The sequence below is a fragment of the Pezoporus wallicus genome, unplaced genomic scaffold (assembly GCF_028554395.1).
Source record: "Pezoporus wallicus isolate ANWC-B61680 ecotype Strahan unplaced genomic scaffold, APGP_CSIRO_Pwel_v1 contig_6814, whole genome shotgun sequence".
NCBI lineage: Eukaryota > Metazoa > Chordata > Aves > Psittaciformes > Psittacidae > Pezoporus > Pezoporus wallicus.
The window spans coordinates 2,264,449-2,287,362 of record NW_026639755.1 but is presented as its reverse complement, the minus strand read 5'-3'; the positions used below and the strand labels follow the sequence as shown (position 1 = coordinate 2,287,362).

The following is a 22,914-nucleotide window of genomic DNA, read 5'->3' as shown; positions in this document are numbered from 1 at the left end:
AAATGTCATCTGCCTTGTGTGAACCAATTATTCCTTCTACAGTTAGATCAGGAAACTGAGTACAGGTTGAAGGAGGATCCTAAAATTGTGTTTTGTGGGGGAAATGTTTCTTTTTCAGTCTCTGCATATCTTTCATGCCTTCTGCAGCTCCTATCTCAGCCTAGAGTTTTCATCTTGACTCACTGAAGAATGAAAGCTGTTCAACTATTATTCCATGCTGCTCAGGAAGGAGATCTAGTTTCTGCCATCTACATTGCTGCCTAAGAAGCTGTAAAGACTTCAGAGCAGTCTCCTTTTCTATGAAGTGCACAGAAATCAAGGAGAAATGTAAGAAGAGAACATGCAAGACTTGGCAGAAGGGTTTCTCCTATCTTTTTCTGGGATACTTATGGAGGAACAGGGCTCACTCTCCACAACTGATTTGAGGTAAATGATGAGCCCTATGTCAATGTTTCATTGAGACTAGCATCCAAATACACATACAGATACCTTTGTTTCTTTGTGCGTTAAGAGGCAGCAAAACAGAGGTCCTGGATTGTAACTGCAGACGTCCATGCTACCCACTGAGCAATTAAGGAACTATTACAACCATTTTATCTATCTTTTTAATAAATCAGGTGTTGCATTGCTGGTAAAGATGTCAGTCTAGCTACCTAGCGTTATCGAGTGCCAGCAAACGCTAAGTGTTGACCACAGTCAGAATGATTTGTGCCCCTTCTGCTCTTTTTTCTTTGGTTTCTGCAGGTCATTTTTCAGATGCAGGTAAGCAGAGAGACACAGCTCTTTTCCTAATTTAGTTACTCAGCCTTGTGTAGCTGTGGTGCTATACCTGTTGGCATGGTTCTCTGTTACCCCAGTCTTGCCCTGTTAGTGGGTTTGTCAGTAACTTCAGGCTTGACTTCTCATTCTTTTGAAGCACAGCCTGCCCCATTAAAAGCAGGCAGACTGCTTTTCATTCTCTCCTTATGAAAAGCATGATGCTGCATGTTGCTAGTACATTTTCTTAGGGTATCACCTGAGGGTATCATTTTGTCAGGTGAAGCTGGCTCTCGCCACCAGAGATAACAACAATTGACATGTGGCCAACCTTTATTTTTCTTAAAAAATATTTATTTCTATTAACAATGGCTTGATTTTCAAGCTTCCCAGAGGGATCATTCTGTGTTGTATTCAGCTGTGTTTCCATGCTGGGATGAAAGGTTTGCATATTCAATTAGGATTCTTTTTCTACCTGAGTTTCCTGGTTGGAGTAAAGGGATGGGAGTCGAGAGACAGTTTTGTGTTCTGCCAGTGTACTTCCATCTGTCAGAAAGAAAGGATTTGGTTGCTGAATTTTGTCCTATGACAAAAATCAATGATGCAGCTTATTTGAGACTGGTTGATGAACTTGGAATGGGAACCGAAATCCAGGAGATATGTGCAGTTTCTGCATGGATTTCAGATGGTCCTGCTAGAAAATACTGAGGTCTGGCACAAGATCAGGATGTGAAGGCAATTTGACACCTTGTACAAGGTCTAGTCAAGCCCAGTAAGTGTGCAATTATCCTGGAATTCTACATTAGCACCTGAGCCAGAATTGTATTTCCTCTGATATTTTCATCAGGTCTCTGATGCAAAGCTGAATGATGAATCTTCTGCTTATGCAAAATGCCTGATCTTTGGAAGGTGAATCACTCGTGGACGTGCCCTGACAGTTCTCAAAAACGTCTGTTAGGCTGATAGCAAAAAGCTCTAACCAAATCTGCCTTGGTGATGCAGCAAAGCTTGTTTCCTGTAACCACTTCAGTTATTTTAAGACTATGAATGAACAACTTTTATTGCTCCCTGCTCCAGGCCTCAAAGAATAACGATGTGCAAGCTATTCAGAAATTTTTGTTTTGTAAAGGCTGTAGTAGTCATCAGAGAAGCACTGCCCCTTCTTGTACGAGCCTTGGCTGAAATAGTGTTGAAAAGAAAACTTGTGGGGTCTGTGTGTTTGGATAAGCAGGCACAGGACTGTAGCTGTAGCAGAGAATAAACTTGACAGGGTGGAGTGGACGCAGCTGAATGGTTCGTATTCAGCAGTGAGATGGTTAATTTACTATTGCCTATGTAGGTGCAGTGGGGAAGCAGCCAGCCCTTCATGTGGCTGCCTTGTGTGACAATGTGGATGCTGCTCAGGCTGTGATGGAGGCAGCCCCACAGCTTGTCAATGGATTAGTGTGTGGAGCTGTAAGCAGGTAAAAATTCTGAGCTGAAAGGAGAGTGTCAGGACACCTAAAGAGGTGCAGTAATGGTCCAGATCCATGTTAGAGATTCACTCAGGATCCCAAACAGCCACTGAAATGACCTACTCAAGGATATTCTATTTTGTTTCCCATGACTCAGTTGCTTGACACATCTGGATACCCTACTTTCATTCCAAGAAGTAAACTGTATACCTACACTGATATAAAGAGCCTCTGTACCTGAACTGTGTATATATGCTGACCCCCAAAAAGCAGAAGTTACATTTTGTCATTGGAATATATCCTGTTCTAAACCATTTTCTTTACTTCTCACTCCCATTTGATTTGGCTGGATTGACAATTGAGCACGACCACATTGTGGTAACTCCTGCAGGTATGCTTCGGTGCTGCAAGAAGCAGTATGGACTCAGAAGATGATGCTTTTCCTATATGAAGGTCCTTCTTCCATATGTTGCTACACTAGGGCATGACAGAGGAAGCAATGTAAGCAGTCGTGGGGAGGAGCCTCATTCCTGACCAAACATCCCTGAGGAGAGGAAAATGCTCTGATATATTCATGTAGCCCTAGGAGCAGCAGTATTTGTTCTATTATTTTGCCAAATTTCAGGGTGAACATTGGATTTAACTCTGTTTTTTTTTTTTTTCAAGGAGGTTGTCACTTTTTTCCAAATGATTTCATAGCAATTCTGTGCATTGTGTGAGAATTGCATACTCCTATTTCAGAAAAAAGACTGGAAAAATAAGTAGGGAATATACTGATTTATGTGGAAAACCTGGCTATGGTCATTTACCTTTCTCTGACCAAAGTTCTCAGTTTCTCTACGTCACAGTTTCCCCATCTGTAAAATACAATGAATTATTTCACAGCGATAAACAATTCCTGAAGTAAAATTTGGTCAAGTAACATTTCCAAGTGCTTAAGATACTCACAGAGACAGAATCATAAAATAGTTAGGGTTGGAAAGGACCTTAAGATCATCCAGTTCTAACCCCCCTGCCATGGGCAGGGACACCTCACTCTAAACCATCTCACCCAAGGCTTCATCCAACCGGGCCTTGAACACCACCAGGGATGGAGCATTCACAACCTCCCTGGGCAACCCATTCCAGTGCCTCACCACCCTTACAGTAAAGAATTTCCTCCTTATATCCAATCCAAACTTCCCCTGTTTAAGTTTTAACCCACTACCCCTTGTCCTATCACTGCAGTCCCTAATGAAGAGTCCCTCCCCAGCATCCCTATAGGCTCCCTTCAGATACTGGAAGCTGCTATGAGGTCTCCACACAGCCTTCTCTTCTCCAGGCTGAACAGCCCCAACTTTCTCAGCCCGTCTTCATACGGGAGGTGCTCCAGTCCCCTGATCATCCTCGTGTCCCTCCTCTGGACTTGTTGCAACAGTTCCATGTCCTTTTCATGTTGAGGACACCAGAACATCAGTGGAATAAATAAGGCACTAAAACACTTCAATGAGAAATGGTGACTGTGAATATTGTTGAGTGGCAATTGATTTCACAGCTGTAGTATCTGCCTTTGGGTCAACAAACTAAAGACTACATGGATGAGAAAATAGGCCAGATCTTGTGGTCATTCTCAAAGGACAAAGTCCAGAATGTTTTCTTACAAAAAACATTTCTTACTTGTACCATGCAAATGAGGTGAGTCTGAATTGAGAATTTCAAGAGACTAAAGAAATCGTGCATTTTATCTCCTTAGTTCCATAGATTAGTTACTCATTCCCATGCAAATCTTTGAAAATCCTGTATTTTCCTGATCATATCTCACTTTTTCACTAATGAGATATCTGTGGCTGTGCTTTGGATTTCTAATTGTTGAAGTTCTTCTGGCACATTTGGTGTGGTGTGATAAATATCAAGGAAAGTGTGTGTTGAAGGGGAGACTGCTCTTCCCATTGCTGTGGTGAAAGAAAGCATCAGTTTGGTGCAGGCAGCAATGGAAAAGGTATCTGATGTCAAGAATCCCTGGGCCACTGAATAAGTTTTCATACCTTAGTTACTATCTCGTCTACTCTGGTATTTACCTGTGGGCTGAACTGCTGTGATGTTTTATTTCTGACATGCTACCTGAGTGCCTTTAAATATGTCCTCTTTTCTTCCGCTATCAATCTGTCTGATCAGTAGCATGCCCATGTGTCTTCCATAAACACTAACTTCAAAACTGCCAAGGAAGACAAATCTTGTAAGAGAACTTTGGTCCAGGAGTTTATTAAAAAAAGAAAGTAGTCTTTATCCATGTACCAAAGTGGAAGTGTTACCCGTGAGGAAATGCCAGTCTGAGCCTGCAGGCAGCTTAATGCAGTTAAAAGCAGCACCAAACTTTAATCCTGGGTGTTAACTCTGTAATACAATGATACTGACAAGAGCTGTAAATGACTTCACTGTCATCTGTTACAGCACTAATACAACTGATCTGAAACTTCATAGCATGATTTCTCTTCTGCCCAAGAGCATCAGCTCTTCCATACTCGACTATGAAGAAATTCAGCAACCTCAACTATGAATGCAATTATACAATATGAAATTCTGGTGTGTGTGGAAAGTAAGCCTAAATCAGAGTCATCACAAAAATGATCTAAAACCCAAAGGGCAGATTGTGCAAATGTATCCATATTGTCGAATGTTTTCTTCTCAAATGGAACTTTTGTTCTGTCAGTCCACACATGTTGTAAGAAAACATTTGAGATCAGCCATGGCTTCATGGTTTCAAGTAAATACAGATGGCTTCATGTCAGTGATATTGTTCATTTAAAATGTAGCTGTCTGAAAGTATATATAATATATAGATATGAAATGATTACAGAATTTCTTATCTACCATTTTGAAATTAAACGTCATTGCTTTAAAGCGAACAGAGACTTCTGGTTTAGTCATCTGTCTTCCCTATTTCTTTCTTATGTGAATCCATGTCTTTCTCTTGTTCTCTCCTATAGGCTACGTGTCATGTCCTATCTCATCTCGACCCATCCCATCAGAGATAGTCAATGAAGAGCAATTTTTCAAAAAGGTGTCAGAAAATATAACAAAAGTAAAGGATTGAAACTGATTGAAAGCAAAAGCGTAGGCTGAGTATCAGGAAACATCTGTGATAGTACAGAACTTGGGATACAAAGTATTAAGCAATTAGCAGATATTTTAAAGCTCTGGACACTTAAAACTGGAGTAGAAAAAGCAAAGAAGAGTTGCATGTTTGCTAACAGTTACTACAGCTCTCACTTGACACCAAACAGAAATCTGTGCATCAGGAAAAAGCCTCTCTGAAATGCTGCAACAGTTTTGCTGTCAGTATTTGGCAAAATAGAGAAGCATGGCGCCTTGCTGTGGGATAACATCATCTTTTCATTGTATTGTTAATCTGAATTATCCCCAAAGAGCAGAAAATCTCTGCAGAATAGATGGAAAAGAATGCAAACCCAGAACTGTTTTCATTTACATATATAATTCCTGCTTTAATTTCTCCAAATTCTGTAACTTGCTTCTATTTCTTCTCTCTAGAAAGTTGTGTTTTTTCCCTTAATATGCTTCTGGGCTGAATTGTTATTTGATAAAAGGTTGAATAGTGCAATAAATGACATTAGTTGATTTATGTTAGGCAATGACCTGGCCAGTGTATTTACTCATTATCAATGCCATCATCTGCAAGTGTAAGGAAATAAGTTTATACTTATTTCCTTACACTTGTAAGTAGTGTTAAGGAAAAAGAACAGAAAGGTCAGCATAAAAAGGGGATGTGTTAGTAGTGCACTGAGGTGGTGCAGGGAGCTGGCAAATTGCTTTCTCTTGCTGAAGCTAAGTAGGGACTATCTGTTGTAGCAAGGAGATGAGGCTTTTTATCTTACTGTTTCACAGAAGAGGATGCTGGAGAGGGACTCTTCATCGGGGTCTGCAGTGATAGGACAAGGGGTGATGGGTTCAAATTGAAACAGGGGAAGTTCACATTAGATATAAGGAATAAGTTCTTCCCTATGAGGGTGATGAGGTGCTGGCACAGATTGCCCAAAGAAGTTGTGAATGCTCCATCTCTGGTAGTGTTCAAGGCCAGGTTGGACAGAGCTTTGGGCAGCATGGTCTGCTGTAAGCAATCCCTGACCATGGCAGGGGGTTGGAGCTGGATGATCTTAAGTTCCTTTTCAACTCAAACCATTCTGAGTTTATGATCCTAGGATTTTCTACCAGACCTTTACAGGTAACACCATTCTTCATATTCTGTTTCTTCAACCCAACCAGACCTTTGCCTGCCAGAAGTGCAATCTAATCCTCCCTTATGAAAGGAATAACATGAGGTAGGAAGCCCTGGACCAGATTCCTAACAACAAGGGATTCGTTCCCTTCAAGGTAGCAGGCATAGAAAGAAACAAGATAGTGATAGAGAGTATGTGAATAGGATTCAGATTACCTCAAGCTGTTGTCACTGTATCACCTCCCGAACTGAAGGAGTTGATAGAGTTCCATACCTGTGTATGGAACTACTTAGATGTAGACATGCAGCTCCCCAAGGGAAGTATCAGTAGACTGGACCTGACCTTCTCAACTCTTGCATCGTCATCAAGTTATCCTGCAGTGTATCGGAGCATTATTCTGGTCAGTAGTGACTTAGACAGTGTCAGTACTGTCGCTGACTCATCACCTAACATTACAGCAAGGACTTGGGTCAGTCATGGCTGAGGGAAAAGAGGACCTCTGTTAAACTGATAATGCTTGCTACACGTGCTCATTTTTGGAAGTCTTTCAATCCTGCTTTTGACCCAGCTCAGCTTACATAGCTTGAGAACCTGGTAACACCAGAGACAGACAAGTCCCTTCTCCCTTTGCAGGAGATAAAGGCAGCTGGGAAATCTGGGGAGACTCTAAAGAAGATTGACTTAAGTGCTTCACTGTTTCAGCTGTTCCCATCTCACTGATTGGATGTTTCAGCACCTCATGCAGAAAAGACAATAAGTCCCCTGGAATTCTGGCCTTTTGACCTCCACCTTGTATGACTTCACTGAGATTGACTCATGGGAAAACGCCCATTCACTCTTGGACCTCACCAACACAAGGAAGAAAGAAGTACGCTACTTGATCTCTAACTCCTTTCACTGAGAAAGTTCTGCACACTTTCTAAATACCTCTGGATATTAGAATTGTCCACATCTTAAAAGCAGCTGTTTCAGTGGAACATCAGGACTGGCATCATCTCAGAGGCATTTGGCTGAATGTCTAAGAATGGTCTGGCCCTGGTGTCTTTTTTTCCTCCGCAGTGCCTTCTTAGCCTACCTTCTTTCTCTGTTGTTGTGCCACTGTTTATCCAGTGAGTACACTGGGTCTTTTTGTCTTCAAACAGATGCAGTGGCAGGAGTGAATAGGAGCTCATTGAGAAAAACTTCTGCTTTTCCTACTAGTTTTTGTCTGCCTGGGGCATTTCAATCGTTTGTATTTGAGGGGAAGAGGGAAGTACAGCCAGGGCTGGGAAGTTCTACTTCATCTTGGTTTGCATAGCTTTGGCAATGGCAGTTTTGCTATGGGGGAATCAGAATTCTCTTGACTGACAATGTAAATTTAGTCTGGTTTCTTTTCTGAGGCCCAGATGATCCTTGATCTTACTCCTGTTACTGGGTTGGTGAGTCTGAAATGGAATAAACATGGATGTAACTGTTTCTGTATCCTGGTGCTTTCCATGATCTGTTTCTATGTCCTCTAGATGATCTGCTCCCGCATATGCTTCATTTAATGACCTCTGAAACTTCAAGATGCCACCAAAACAGATAAAAGAGACAATATTATATATGTGCAGGAACTATTGCAGGTACCTGATTCTTCATGTCTCCTTATTTCAAAGTGATTAAGCCTACAGTCAGGATGTGGAATGACTGCAGAAGACTGCTACCCTGCAGACATAATGCAGTGACTCAAGAGTTCGCTGCAGCTTTCCCAGCTCAAAATAACAAGGCATTCATGAATGTACACTGATACCTCTGCATTTAATTTACTCAGTCTTCTTATGAACTGCATATTATAGATAGCATACGGTGTAAACATGGGCAATAACTTGTTCATCTCCCATTGCTTCTCTGGCAATGAATTTGGCTGTTTAAGACTCCTTTGCTTTATTTCTCACTCTTTTTCTGGTGAAAGACAGATGTCAGGCACCTAGATGAGCCTCATTCCTTTCCTTCCCGATTCTCATCCCTACATGTTGAGGGTGCTCACATGCTGCAGGACATCCCAGGTGATGTCTGCGGAGACAGAATGTAGGATTTCTACTTTTACATGACTGAGGAAAGTGAGATCAGAGTATTTCTAATGCTGCCTTTCCTCCATGCTTGCAGAGCTAAGGACTGACGTAATGACAAAAACCACAAGATGCATCATGACATGAGAGCCTTTGCATCCCAAGTTATGAAATAAGTACTCTGAGAACAGGGAACTACCTGGGAACAAGACAAATGGAGAGACTTCTTACAGAAAACAGTTACCCTTTTCCACTCCATCCGTGACCCCAAGCTTGTCCCTGTGCAGTTTGGGCCACAGCCAGGTTATCTTGATGCTTGACCCCTTGGAACTATCACAGGGCCATTTCAATCTTGCTGTAGAACAGGAGGAGGAAGAGATCTACAATGCCCAATCACTAGATGCCTGTCTTGGTATAGCAAGCAAATTCCTTTCCTCTGACTGTGAAGACAACTTTGCCATAGACTTCATATGGAAAAAGTAAAGGTTCTACTCCCTGGACTACCACCATTTCACTGCAGCTCCACATAAGGGGCTATCAAACCTCATTGTCATTGGTATGAGATTCAGACAAGGCTCCCATTTTGTCTCCCTCTGCATGAAGAGAAAGAATGTCTTCTCTGCATAAAAGTTTCCATTAGGCTGAAAAGAGGCCATAGGATTTTAGCTACACAACTAATTTCTCCAGTAATCTTAACCACCCAGGGCATGGAAAATATAGCTTACCATGTTTCCCCAGATGGCACAGAGAACTTCTAGGATACACTCATACATGAATACACATATATTCCTTATTGTCCTCTAGTGAATACATATGGAAGGCACTAGAGACCACAGATTCCTCTCAGCATCTTGTGCTCAATATGCTTTTCTGAAGAGAGCAGCAGTTGTTCAGCCTCAGATGCTGTAGGTGGGACTGACAGCCAGTCAGGATATATGTAACTGGATTTGTGAGGATTTCAACTTTGTAGAAACCCCTCAAAAAGCAACCAACTCAAATTTTCTAGGGTGAACTCCCCCTGCTCTGAGAAGCCTCCCTAAACAGAGAATTAACATTACTCTGATGATGTAACAAGGAGTCTGAACTGTGCTGGCTATTCTAATGCAACTATTCTGGAGCAACTCCGATCATATTATTGGACTCTTCTCAGTTTTCATTGCTGGGTAAGCTGAGGGAATCCTTAAATCCATACAGGAGCAGTATTTGCAGAACTTGTGCTATTCTAACCTTGACAGCTGAAAAAATACAGTAAGGTCACGACTAATTCACAGTGAGGCAACAGATGGACACAGATCAGAATAACCAGGGTTATTTCTCCCCACACACAGAAAGCAACTTTTTATGCAGCCTTCACTGGCATCTTGCTTAAGAAAGCCATTTCCATTTCCCTATCTACATGTCAGTGAGGTGAACAAGAGGCAGAGGTGGATATTTCCATTTCCTTTCCTATGTGTTGGTGAGGTGGACAAGTGTATAGCTTATGAGTGTTCCTCTCAAACTCAGCTTCATGCTTTCATACTCCTGCATAGGGACAGTTAGAGAGATACAGTTCTGAAGCTCTGCTCCTCCTAAGAGCAGACCTTTCCTGAAACGGGTACTACTCTGTCTAAAGGGAGACATAAGCTCTGTCCTTCAGGTCATTCTCATGCACCTTTGCCAGGCAACAGAGCCGATCACAAGGACATTGTTAATCTTTTTTTTAAGGGCTGAAGTGACTTGCAAGATTGGGACCTTTCCCTGATCACTCTTGTCAAGAACTTGTGAAAGAGTTTCACCTCTCTTGCTATTTTAAGTTTACTGCAGGTCTGAAGTTTCTTCAGCAACAACACTCGACCCGCTGTGCCCACTGATGTAGCTGGTTAGGGTGAGAAAAAGAGCAAGCACTTTTCAAAGGGCTTCAGACTTTTTTTTTGTCATGCTCTTCACTGTTTGTGAGAAGGTCAGAGGAGAACAAACCCCAAATTCTGCGCGCTCAGAATATCACAACTTATGCCTTTCGTCTCAAGAATGGGCTTGTGAGGACTACAACCTACTTGTTTCCCTCTCTGCTTGCAGATCCAGCAGGATGGATTCCAGGAATCCTTACTGTTCCATTAGGTTGCAGTCCCATAAATAGAGTTGTGTACCACCAAGGACTTGCTGTTTCTTGCATCAGCCCAAAAGGATTAGCAAGTTTTCCTCCTGGACCATGGAGCAGACTCAAGAATTGCACATGAGATAGCGTAGAAATTTGGAAAAAAAAATGGTAACATTTTGTTGCCTTTATTATGTCTTTGTAGCCTTGCTGGGCTCCCAGCCACAGATAAAGCCTGCTGATGGCTTTGTAAAGTTGTCTGATAAGCTTTTGTTGGCAGAGAAGAGGCATTGTTACTGTAACATCCCCCCCCCCCCCCCAACCCATTCCCAGCCACATTTAAAGGCCACAGTTATTCAGCTCTGCTTTCAAATCATGGTAAGGCTTCATTTTTGTTCATGGAACAGGACATGTAACGTGCACTCTGGGTGCATTAAGTCTTCAAGTAGCATACTGACAACTCTTTCTTACAGAGAAAATCCCTCTGAATTCCCCTAGAACCTTTCCAGAGCTTGACACTAGTGGAATAAGGATGGTGTAAACATCACACTTCAACTGGTTCAAGCTGATTCAAATGGACTCGCATGAGCTGGATGCTGTTTAGAATCTTCTTCTGGTGACCAACAAGGGTGATGCCAATACGCTGGATATCCCTGCAAGAGAATAGAGGATGTGGAAGGTGTTAAAATGGGCTTCTTGTTCTGAACAGTCCCAGTCCATTTCCCTGTAGATCCCAATACAATGTGTATAGATATACATGTATGTATATCTTTGAGAAACAGTTGACAAGTCTTCTGCTGTTCTCTGGCAAATCTGCATGGGTGGATGGGTGTTGGCAGCACTTGGTAGGTTATGACACAAAAAGAAGCAGTGGAAGGGGGCAATGAAAATGATCAGAGAGCTGGAATACCTCTCTTATGGAGAAAGGCTGAGAGTTTGGGGTTGTTCAGCCTGGAGAAAAGAAGCCTCCAGGGAGACCTTCTTGTGGCCTTTCAATACGTAAAGGGGGCTTACAGGTAAGATGGAGACTTTTTACCAGGGCCTGTAGTGACAGGACATGTGGCAACAGTTTTAAACTGAAAGAGAATAGGGTTCGATTGGATATAAGGAAGGGTGGTGAGACTCTGGAACAGGTTGCCAGGAGAAATTGTGGATGCCCCATCATCGGAAGCATTCAAAGTCAGGCTGGGCCTTTGAACAACCTGATCTACTGAAAGATGCCCCTGTTCATGGCACAGGAGTTGGACTAGACAGTCTTTAAAGGTACCTTTCTAAGGTTCTAAGAGTGTTCCCTTTCCTGGCTCCTGTCTTCTACAGAGCACTTTAACCCAGTATACGTCATGGCTGGGTCTACACATCTTCTTCAAAGTGGTTATTACCTCTGGCAGCTGTCATGAGCATTCTGGTGTAACAGTCTCTCTGCAACACTGATAATAAGTTTTCTAGAGTACATGGGATCAGTATTAGCGCTTACAGAAACAGATTGCAGATATACAGTGGTATGGAGGTTGTCCAGAGACTCTAATCAGATAGATGTAAAAAACAGCAGCTACTTTGCTCTGGCTGCCCTCTCCTATTTCATGTGTATATATTCCCTATATAGCCACTACTAAATGTTTCTCAGACTCCTTTCACTTTCTGCATGGAAAACTCATTGTCTGCTCTCTGCCCCAATACTTACTCCAGAGTCATGCGGGATATAACATCGAATGTAATCAGACCAGCCTGGTCAAAATTCTCCTTATAACGGCCCATCTTGATAGCATCCAACCACTCATGGACGTTGCTGAGTGAAGGGAAATCTGGAGGACTGTTGCTCAGGAGAGGCTGAGATGGTCTGTAAAAGAGGCAGGTTCTAAAGATCCAAGCTGTCAACATGAGCTGACAGCACTAGTAAGGTAAGAGTTAAGACAGGGAGAGAATGCAACTTCTGAAGAGCGCAGAATGGAAAATGCTAATATTTGTTCTTTGTGCCCCGATTCCTAAAATCCCATCTTGATACCCTGTTTCTAGACTACCTTTTTTGCCTGAAAACAATCAACCCAACCCAAGAAACTGATCCTTTCTTCCCATTATATACTCTCTCAGGCACACTCTCTTCTTGTTGCCTCAGATCTTTCCACACTTTCTGTGTCTAGACCTGTTAGCTGGACAAAGAGTCGCAGTGAAGATGTTTCTGAGGCAGAGATGAGACCTTTTAACTTTTGTAACTAACTCCCCCTCTCCTAGATGCACTCCTTGGATCAGGAAGTAACCTACGCGACAATGAGTGTCTTGTTTCAGCTCCAACACCCATCTCATAAAGGCATAGCAATAAAAGGCCAAAGAAAGGGCTGTTTATATGCAGCATTTGCTCTTCCCCCCACCTCTGTCTCCCTTCGCCTTCACCTGAATTGCTCCAAGGCTATAACTCTCTTTATGTGCTGGTTTTGGCAAATTGGGCATCACTAGGCACTTTTCTCCTCCCCCAGCTTGTCTCTACTGAGAGCTTTATAATAATGGGGAAAACCCCTCCAGGCCAGCAGGATGTAATTACATCATCAGCCCGATATCCACCTAATCTTAGCTCCCCAAGACCTCCCCAGAGACTTCTCCTTTGCTGACCTCTTGCCTTTGGTCCCACCAGGCCGCAAAATGCAGTTGGGAAAATACGGGACGGAATCTGCAGTTCTAATCAGTCTTATCTACAGAATTCCTTCCTTCTATAAGCTAAAGTCTTATCTTCCTTCATCATCTCTTCTGATCACACAGTGTTGTGTGATCACAGAATATCTTGTGTAGCTGCACCCAGATAAGTCCCTCTATTCCCTAAAATCCCTCAATCATTCATCCTCAGTGCACCTTATCAAGAGATTCATCTCCCCTCACATTCAGCACCCACAACTCCTCATCACCCTCCCTGAATCAGGCCTGTTGAAAGACAAGACCTTTAATTTTTGCATTAAATTCCCATCTCACCTGCTGCTCCCAGTGCCAGTAGCTTTGAGGGCAGACGGTTTGCGGATCATTTTATCTAGGGCACTGACAAGTTGCTCAAATTTGGGTCTCTGGACCCGCTCCTTCTGCCAGCAGTCAAGCATCAGCAGGTGTAAAATTGTTGGGCAGTCTGGGGGTGGTGGCAGGCGATAGTCCTGGTCAATGGCATTAATCACCTGCAGGAAAAGAAGAACAAAGCTGGGAAAACAAGCAAAAAACAAACAAAAAAGAACAGAGCTGGGAAAAGAAAAGATAAAGAAACAATCCCTTGGTGGTACATGACCTTCTTCTACTTGAATTGGTACAGGGCAGAGGGGCAGATGCACGTTCTCATCACTTCTCAAACTTACATCCTGATTGGACATGTCCCAGTAAGGCCTCTCACCATACGACATCACCTCCCACATGACAATGCCATAGCTCCAAACATCACTGGAGGAGGTGAACTTTCGATACTGGACAGCTTCAGGAGCAGTCCAACGGATGGGGATTTTGCAGCCCTAGAAAGCAGAGAGCAACCAGAATGCTAGTGAGATAAGGACTATTAGTTAAAATGACATCACTGAACTGATCAGATGCCAGTAGCACAAGTCCGAGGATGGAGTGCCAATCCAGCTGATGCTGTCCTGTAGACATTGTTGGTTTAAATTCAAAGGACGTTCAAGGTTTCCACCTTGTTCTATTGACAGATAGATGAGAAAAGATCATGCCTCCTTGCTGCTATAAATCCCATGACATAGTAGTTTTTAACTTTTATAGCTCTTTGCAGCATTTGAGAGGTGGCAGATAATAAAAGCCTCATGAAAGTCACAATCATTTGGAAATCTAAAGCTATTTAATCAATCCCAACCTGCAACACTGAGGACAGATACACTCAGTGGCTAGCATTAACTCCTTCCTTTTTCCACCTTGATCTCTCTGAGTGCAGGTATGACCTGCCAGACAAAATACCATTCAGGTGCTGGTTCTTCAAAATACATACATCTAAAACTTGTTTCACTTTTCAGTGACTGAATACTTGTTCATCCTCTGCACACAAAATCGTAGTTTTAACCTGCCTGTTATAGTCTCACTGTTTTTGTAGTATGTATAGCTGGTATTAGAACTTCATAGTCAATAAGTTCACTTGATGGTTGGTTGTAAGCCCAAAAATATACTTACGCTAGGTATTTTTTTGTGGAGGAAAACCAATAACTTTTTCCTCAAAGGGTGGTAGTACAGGACTTCAACGTCTGTTTCAGTCCTTTATGCTTTCTTTAAGAAGCTTTGGAAGAGGAAAGATAACACCTACATCTAGTTATGAGGTTGGTCCTATTCACCATCATTCCACAAAGACTCACTGCATAGTGGTAACTCACCAGAGCTCCAGTATAGGTGGGATTTGAAGCATCGTCCTCCAGGAAGCGGGACAAACCGAAGTCTGACACCTTGCACACAAGGTTACTGTTGACTAAGATGTTACGTGCTGCCAGGTCACGATGCACATAATTCATGTCTGAAAGGTAGCGCATGCCCGCTGCGATTCCCCGTAGCATTCCCACCAGCTGTAACACACTGAACTGTCCCTCCTTCTGCTGCAATAGAGGAGACAAACACAGGCTTTTATGACCACGGAGCATAAAGCAAACAGAGAAGACTTACAAAGAGCAAGGAGACAGGGTGGATTTATGAACTCAGTGAACATGCATCTTGAGTTTAGACAAAATGTGAAAGTTCAGGGACAGCAAGTAAGAATGGAGAGTGGGCTCAAAGCAAGGAACCTCAAATGAAGTCAGGCACTGGTGATCTTTTTTCTGAAGACAAATCTCATCTTATGGCCATATCCTCCTTTAGCATTCCACACCATTAACTACTAAGATGACTAAATGAATGGGAGTAGACAAACCTGCTCCTATTTTTTAAGGTCTTTACAATGAGTTCTATATAATTCTAAACAATGGGTTCACATGCTCTTCAAAATGTACCTACCAAAGCACTTGTGGTTGAATTACCATAGCAGTCAGTGAAAAAAAGAAGTGAAGCATCTATACTACAAAACTGTCTGTATTTATTTTACATTACTGAAAAAGCACCAGAAACTCTAAGTCCAAAAATAACCACAAGTTTCGTTACTTCATCACAATGTTGAAACTTTAAAACATTCAGTGGAATGAAGTTTGAAAAACATCATTAGAAAGGTAAACTCTGGAGCATGCACATAAGGAACCGGAAGACTGTGTACAAAGAGAAACACTTCAGCATTGTTTACCATTCATTATTTGAGCTGGAGAAGGCCGAAATAATGAGGAAATTTTATATGGTGGCTGATATTTTTGCCATGCTGGCACAAAAGCACTTACTCTCGTAATTTGCTACTATTTCTATTGCACCTGAAGAGGGTTACTGAGGACTTATAGAGTGAAGAGGAAGGACAGGCAAAATTATCAGATCTGAGACTGGCACACAGCAAGATGAAGAGGTAACGGTTGTGGGAGACTCTGGTTGTGGTACCCTGAGGAAGGAATCCAGTGATCCGTTCTCCATGAACTCTGTGACAATCATGACTGGTCGGCTTTTGGTGACCACCCCCTCCAGATGGATGACATTGGGGTGCTCAAACTGCCCCATGATGCTCGCCTCACTCAGGAACTCCCGCCGCTGTTCATCTGTGTAACCCGACTTCAGGGTCTTAATAGCTACTGTGTATTCACGCTTCCCTGGGTGTTTTAGGCGCCCAAAGCACACTTCTCCAAACTCTCCTGTCAGGGAGGGAAGATACACACCTCAAATAAAGGAAACACAGCAAAGAATTTTAGCCAGGTGCACTAAAGCATTCTACTGTGGAAGACTCCAGGCGCTTCTCGGAAATAAGGTTACTAGGACTGTTTCGATAAAGGTAAAGTTCTTAAGGCAAAGGCTCAGACTGGAGACTATACCTTCCTAGTTCAAATGACAAGCTCTGAGTCTTCAAAGCATGTTTTAAACTTGGTTTGGAGAAGGCATCTACTACTAAGTAAGTTCAAATGCATTTTGGTGGAAGTGAAAGTAAGCTACTCCGAGACATTTGATGTACCATGGGTTCATGACTCCACTTCAGGCCATTAGTGTGCCAAGTCTCAAGGTGAACAAGGAAGGCACTTCAAAATCTGCAGATTGTCACAGTACCTGATCCAATGACCTCCTCAATCTTGATAAAGGACACATCAATCTCTTTTGCAAATTCTCGAATAGCTTCATTGGGGTCTTCGTAGGTTGAAGGATCAATGTAATACTTCACTCCAAGTCCTGCAGTGGAGGAGACAGCCCACAACATCACCAGAATCAAATCCTGAGAGACATGGATGTTAATAAGTCCTGAAAAGAAACAGTCCCTTGTCATGCGTTGCTCAAGAACACTCACCTCGTGCGCTGATATACTGCTGCAGGCGGTCTGTGTATGGAGTCTCTCGCCTTTTACTGCAGGACATAAAGGAAAGGAAAGTCAAAACACACACAAGAGTCTCTCAGAATGCTGAGGTAGAATTCTCAATGCAAGACGCAGAGAATCCTTGAATTTAGGGATAGAAGATGGATGTTAAGATCCTGCCCATCTCTTTGTAACCACAGTATGCTTGTTTTCTATACAGTCGTTATTACACCACTATTTGTATCCCCGCTTTAGATATGACAAATGGTAGGACTTCCAGCACTATCCTGAAAAAAATCCAACAGTTTAACATAAATGTCTTTGAAGTTTTCTTGCTATTCAGGCTAATTTTGCATTTTAATTTTATAGAATCATAGAACGGTCTGGGTTGAAAAGGACCTTAAGATCACCCAGTTCCAACCTCCCAAATTATTCTTTTCAATACAAATCTTAGCCATCTCCTGTGATGCTTCAAAAACATTCTAAGAACCAATTACTTTAATACTAAATTTGTATACATTTCCCCCAGAGATTGAGTCTTTATTTTTAGTCCAGGTCTCTTAACAGCATTTACTTTGACTACTCTTTTAGCAAGTGTGGTACCCAAAACCAACCACACAAAGTCAGATGGACAGAAATCTGTTCCATGATGTGAATTTTGCACGTGCAGATCAAAACAAATACGGTCTTTATTACTGTAATATTTACTGCATATATGCATTTAATTTCCAGTAAGCATAAGTTGTTTTCAGCAGAGGCATTTCTCAGATTTCAGTCTCCTCTTGTATGTGTGTGATTCCAGCATTTTTTCCCACATTATCCAGTTGTTTTATAAGTTTCACCCTATTTTCATCTTGCTCTAAATGTATTTTCCATTTTCAAATCACTTCTTTTGTTCCCAACAATATTTGTATTTTTTCTCCAAAATGCTCATTTGCAACCATTTCTAATTAGACCAGATTGTAAATCAAACCCTGTGGTGTCCTATAGTATCCCTGCTGTTTGCATGGGTTTGTGTCAACTCATACGCTTTGCTGTTTCAGCACAAGACCTTCTAGCTGCTGATCCCGTTAGGATCTGAAGACGGAGTATCAAGAAACACTTACTTTACTAACATAACTAATTCTGTCATTCCAACAGGTAAATGTGTGTTATTCTTGTCAGGCTTCTCTCTTGAAATTCTGCTAAGATTGCAAAAACAATAACTCTACTTTCAAAATCTGTTCTGTTCTGGAAAGAAATTGCCTAAAATAGGTGGTTTTACATTGTATATTGCCTGGAAACTGTGTGCCAGCAAGTTACAAAACCAAGTTAAACTTACAGCATTTGACTCTACATACATGCAACCTTTTAATGAACTACTCATATCATGTGGTGTTCCTCATTTCCTACACCTTCAAACCTTCTTTGCCCATCAAAGACACATTTAAAACAGAAATTTGGTATTTCCACATTTCCTGAACAACTGTTTATTATTGCACATGATCCTTCAAATATAAAGGAATCCATTTTTTATGGTATTTCCTTTTATGTAAATACATTTACAGACACTCATCAATGTCTCTCCCCAATACATATTAATTTATTCTGGGTTTGTGGGGTATTTTCTTTAGAAAAATATATGCTTTATTGAGTTGTGCGCATCACATTTCCAGCTGTAACAAGAAATTGTACTTTTAACAGTTGAAAACTACAAAAGGAGGCAGCAATGCAAATAGAACAACATTGAAGAGCTCTTTTCTTTCCTGAAGGAAAAATATTTAAAAAGAATATACACAGAAGGAGAAAACAAATGTAGAAAAGGGAAGAGAACAAAAAAGAAATAACTAAAACTAAATGTCGCTTTCTCAAGTTAAGTTGTTCATACATTTTTCAGGCCAGCTAAAAAAGTTAGTAAGTACCTCTTGTGCAGAGGCAGAGTAGAGCAAAGTACAGAAATCCATTACTGTTAATCTAGGGGATTAAGCTCAAACCTTAACACATTCAAGGAGTGGGTAATGACTTTCTTTTCTTCAAACAATAAAACCCCCACTGGTTACTTTTATGCCTCTACACAAGTATTGACCTCCTATTTTTTTTCTCTTTAAAATTTCTGTTCTCCTTTTTTTTTTTTAACATAACTGATCATCTCTACATTGTCCTATCTGCCCTTCTCCCTTTCCAGAACAGGAAGTGGGTTTTGCTGTCTGTAACCTGTATTTTATGACTTAGTGTTCTATGGAACCATTGGGATTGTACAGATTTTTTATTTCATCACGTGAGCTTGGTTAAAGGTCCTCAGTTAAAGGGTATTTAGCACCTTCTAAAAAGTGGATCTAAATACTTATTCCACCAGTACTTCTTTCATTACAATGTTTGTTTCTCCACTTGCTTGCCTAAAATGCAATTTACAGTCTCTTCTTGAAAGCAATGCATTTAAATACCCTCTGAATACTAGATTTAAAATGCTTCCCTTGTGTTCCAATTGCTAACTAGTCAAATATTAGCTAAGTACATGAGCAGTTTACCAAAGGAGAGGCTCCTCAGATAGGACTAATGGGGCAGCATCTTTCCTTAATTAGAAAATGGCATCTCAAGGACATCTGGATAAATGTAGATGAGGCTGTTTCCCTTGGGACTGGGTAATGTAGCAGGGGCTATGTTCCACTGTCTGCAGTGCACATGAGCAGGTCAAGGAATTCACCTCTTGAAGATGATGGCAAGGATGGCAATGGCAGCAATTACCAAGAAGGCTAGACCACCAAGTGCTGAGCCCACGATAAGCGGCAGTCGGTCCTGGACCATCTCCGAGCGCTCTCCTAGCAAGGAAGACACATGCATACACAAACACAAATGTAGAAGACAGGAACTGTTAGAGTTTGCTTCTACTCAGCTAGGTCTCACCCATCCTTACCAGCCCTTTGCTTCCCAGGCTAGTCCTGGCAGTTCAGCAAATCCTTGACTTGGTTGTCCCTTAGCACCTTCCATCACTCCAGTGACTACCTTCCTCCTTCCAAAAAGCCAGTGCTCCCTTTGAATACAATTTTCCTTCCCCTGGTCCACTGACACCTGACGAGTCACATAAGTATAGGCTAGCTCTAACCTGGGCTTTGATCCCGTTCTCCCCTATTAGTTCAGCTTGTAGATGACATCCATTAGCACCTTTGATCCAGATCAAATTATGTCACAAGGTATTATGTAGCTCTCTGCATGAATGGATGGTGATACTGCTGGAAGGCAAGCTTCTGGGTGTATGTCCTGTGTCTACTTGTCTTTAAGACGTTCAGAGAGCATTAAGCTGTAAGATGCCTGTGACATCTGAAGATCAAACTACAGCAGTATATAGTGCCATGTACTTTAACACTCTCTTACAGAATCTTACAGAATGTTCTACTGACACACTCTGCTCCTGATGGTCTGAGGCACAGAGGCAACAAGGACTAGGACCAAGGAATATGGCTGTAGTATAAACTATATGCTCTGATAGCATGAAGCTCCTTTGAACAAATCTGCATATGCAAATTATGATATTCAGAAATACAAGTTGACTAGGTAGCAGTCCTCCAGAGGATAAGGTAATATACTCAGGGACACAAATGAAAGAGTCACAAGCAGATCTGAGCACAAAATGATAGCACTTACCTCCCATTAATGTCTGGAAATACATCTTTCCACTGTATGGCCCATAGCCCACTGCTGTTCTAGCTCGTACTTGGAAGGCATATATCTTTCCTGGGCTCAGATTTGATATGGTGGCCATGTTGGTTTCACTAGTCAGGGTGAATGAATTATCCTCATCTTCTGCCTGTGAATGTCAATGATCAAAATGGAATGTGAGACTTCTGCCCACACGGCTCACTCACCTCAACAAGGAATACAAGTTTCCATGTCATTCCAGTATTTGAACCTGTACAGAGCCTCCCAACCACAACCTCTCTTCTAGAACTGACTTCCTCGCACTTCTTGTTCCTCATTGATACTTTTCATTCCCTTAAGCCTGGGCTTCTGAAAAAGTTCTGCCAAAGCTCTTCGGTCCTGACCTAAACAAGAGTGAGAGACAAAACTACTTTGTCCTCTGGTTCCTTGCTAAGAATATAAATAGAAAATTTTGCTTTCTGCAAGCTCCAAACTCAATTATTCTCCTAGAGGAATCCAGAGCAAAACAACATGTAATGGAAGCAGGAAGCTGCTAGACATCTTACTACAAATAGCAGGCCTTTTTGCTGCTAGAAAAACTGCAGTCCTGCACAATCCTACCAGAATATTTATGAGAAAGATCAAGAATATGGGATGTGAGCTTGTCTGAGCAGCCCTATGTACCTCTTCTCCTCAAGACAGCTAGATTAGGAGTCATGAAAGATGTGAAAGGAGAACAACTTTCTATTTGCTACCCTTTAATTCCAGCACATAAACAGGTAACTGACATCCACCATTAGTAAATGAAAGCGTGCATTCCTCCTTCCAAAGTTTCTGAGAGATGTCTGTCGAGGTATAAATGGGAACAAAGGACTTCCCTCCACAAACATATGACAGAATGTTGGAGTGAGTCCAATTTATACATTTGGAAACTTCAGCTCTTTCCACTGTTACCTGTGTGAGCTGATGTTAAACTTTCCAGGCTGCTAGCCACAGCTTTTTAGCTTAGATACAAATGTCTTCTCTTTTTTATATTTCCCTGTATGGTTCTAAGTTGGGAAACGCAGATGGACTGATGTTAGATGAAGCATATGTTACAAACTTCTGCTTTTGCTCTAGGTTGTTCCATCATAACTGAAGCATCTTTCTCCACCTTATTCATCCTGAAAGATTTCCCTGTTCTCTTTTGCATAATAACTATACAATAATCAGCATCGCATCAGCTTTCTGCTCACCTTGTCAAAGTAGCGTAGCTGGTAATCCAGGATGATCCCATTGGGCTGGTCTGGCTGAGGCCACGATAGTGTGATGCTATTGGTAGTACGACTCACCTGATGCATCATAGGGACGGCAGAGGGGACTGGAATAAAAAAAAAGGAAGGAGATATTGCAAAGATATACATTTAACAATGAATTATAATTGCATATTCATTATGCTGAATTAATAAATTAGGTCAGTTCTTCCTTCCATTTCCTTTAATTTGCATTATAGAATCATACAATATTTAGGGTTGGAAAGGACCTTAAGATCACCTAGTTCCAACCCCCCTGCCATGGGCAGGGACACCTCACACTAAACCATCTCACCTAAGGCTCTGTCCAGCCTGGCTTGAACACCACCAGGGATGGAGCATTCGCAACATCCTTGGCAACCCCTTCCAGTGCCTCACCACCCTTACAGTAAAGAATTTCCTCCTTATATCCAATCTAAACTTCCCCTGTTTAAGCTTTAACCCGTTACCCCTTGTCCTATCACTACAGTCCCTAATGAAGAGTGCTTCCCCAGCATCCCTATAGGCCCCCTTCAGATACTGGAAGGCTGCTCTGAGCTCTCCACACAGCCTTCTCTTCTCCAGGCTGAACAGCCCCAACTTTCTCAGCCTGTCTCCATACAGGAGGTGCTCCAGTTCCCTGATCATCCTCGTGGCCTCCTCTGGACTTGTTCCAGCAATTCCATGTCCTTTTTATGTTGAGGACACCAGAACTGCACACAATACTCCAGGTGAGGTCTCACAAGAGCAGAGTAGAGGGGCAGGATCACCTCCTTCAACCTGCTGGTCACGCTCCTTTTAATGCAGCCCAGGATAAGGTTGCTTTCTGGACTGCGAGCGCACACTGAAGCTGGCTCATGTTCATTTTCTCATTGACCGACACCCCCAAGTGCTTCTCCTCAGGGCTGCTCTGAATCTCTTCTCTGCCCAACTTGTAGCTGTGCTTGGGATTGCTCCAACCCAGGTGTAGGACCTTGCACTTGGCTTGGTTAAACTTCATAAGTACTTCATTATGAAGTACTTTGCAAAATAATCAGAAGAAATACAAGCACAATTCTACTCTGCTGGGAGATACAGTCACTGACAAGTTGGGCAGACAGAAATGAAAATAATCCCCATCCAACTGGTCATGCACAGGA

At 42.0% G+C, this 22,914-nt stretch overlaps 1 protein-coding gene across 5 annotated transcripts in view; it reads right to left on the bottom strand.

Moving 5' to 3' along the window:
• Window positions 1-1,134: 1,134 nt before the first annotated feature.
• Window positions 1,135-22,914, bottom strand: part of EPHB6 (EPH receptor B6) — a 66,307-nt gene continuing 44,527 nt past the window's right edge. For 4 of the 5 annotated variants that reach the window (XM_057415943.1, XM_057415944.1, XM_057415942.1 and 1 more), the window contains 11 exons: window positions 21,740-21,864; window positions 20,511-20,673; window positions 19,573-19,687; window positions 16,884-16,939; window positions 16,649-16,768; window positions 15,995-16,242; window positions 14,863-15,078; window positions 13,855-14,004; window positions 13,487-13,680; window positions 12,210-12,365; window positions 10,690-11,181 (listed from right to left, as the gene is read on the bottom strand). In XM_057415943.1, the coding sequence (XP_057271926.1) occupies window positions 11,073-11,181; window positions 12,210-12,365; window positions 13,487-13,680; window positions 13,855-14,004; window positions 14,863-15,078; window positions 15,995-16,242; window positions 16,649-16,768; window positions 16,884-16,939; window positions 19,573-19,687; window positions 20,511-20,673; window positions 21,740-21,864 (1,652 nt within the window). In that variant the 3' untranslated portion in view covers window positions 10,690-11,072. Of the gene's footprint in view, window positions 1,303-10,689; window positions 11,182-12,209; window positions 12,366-13,486; window positions 13,681-13,854; window positions 14,005-14,862; window positions 15,079-15,994; window positions 16,243-16,648; window positions 16,769-16,883; window positions 16,940-19,572; window positions 19,688-20,510; window positions 20,674-21,739; window positions 21,865-22,914 lie in introns of those variants that run through there. The other variant, XM_057415946.1, reaches the window with a different exon arrangement.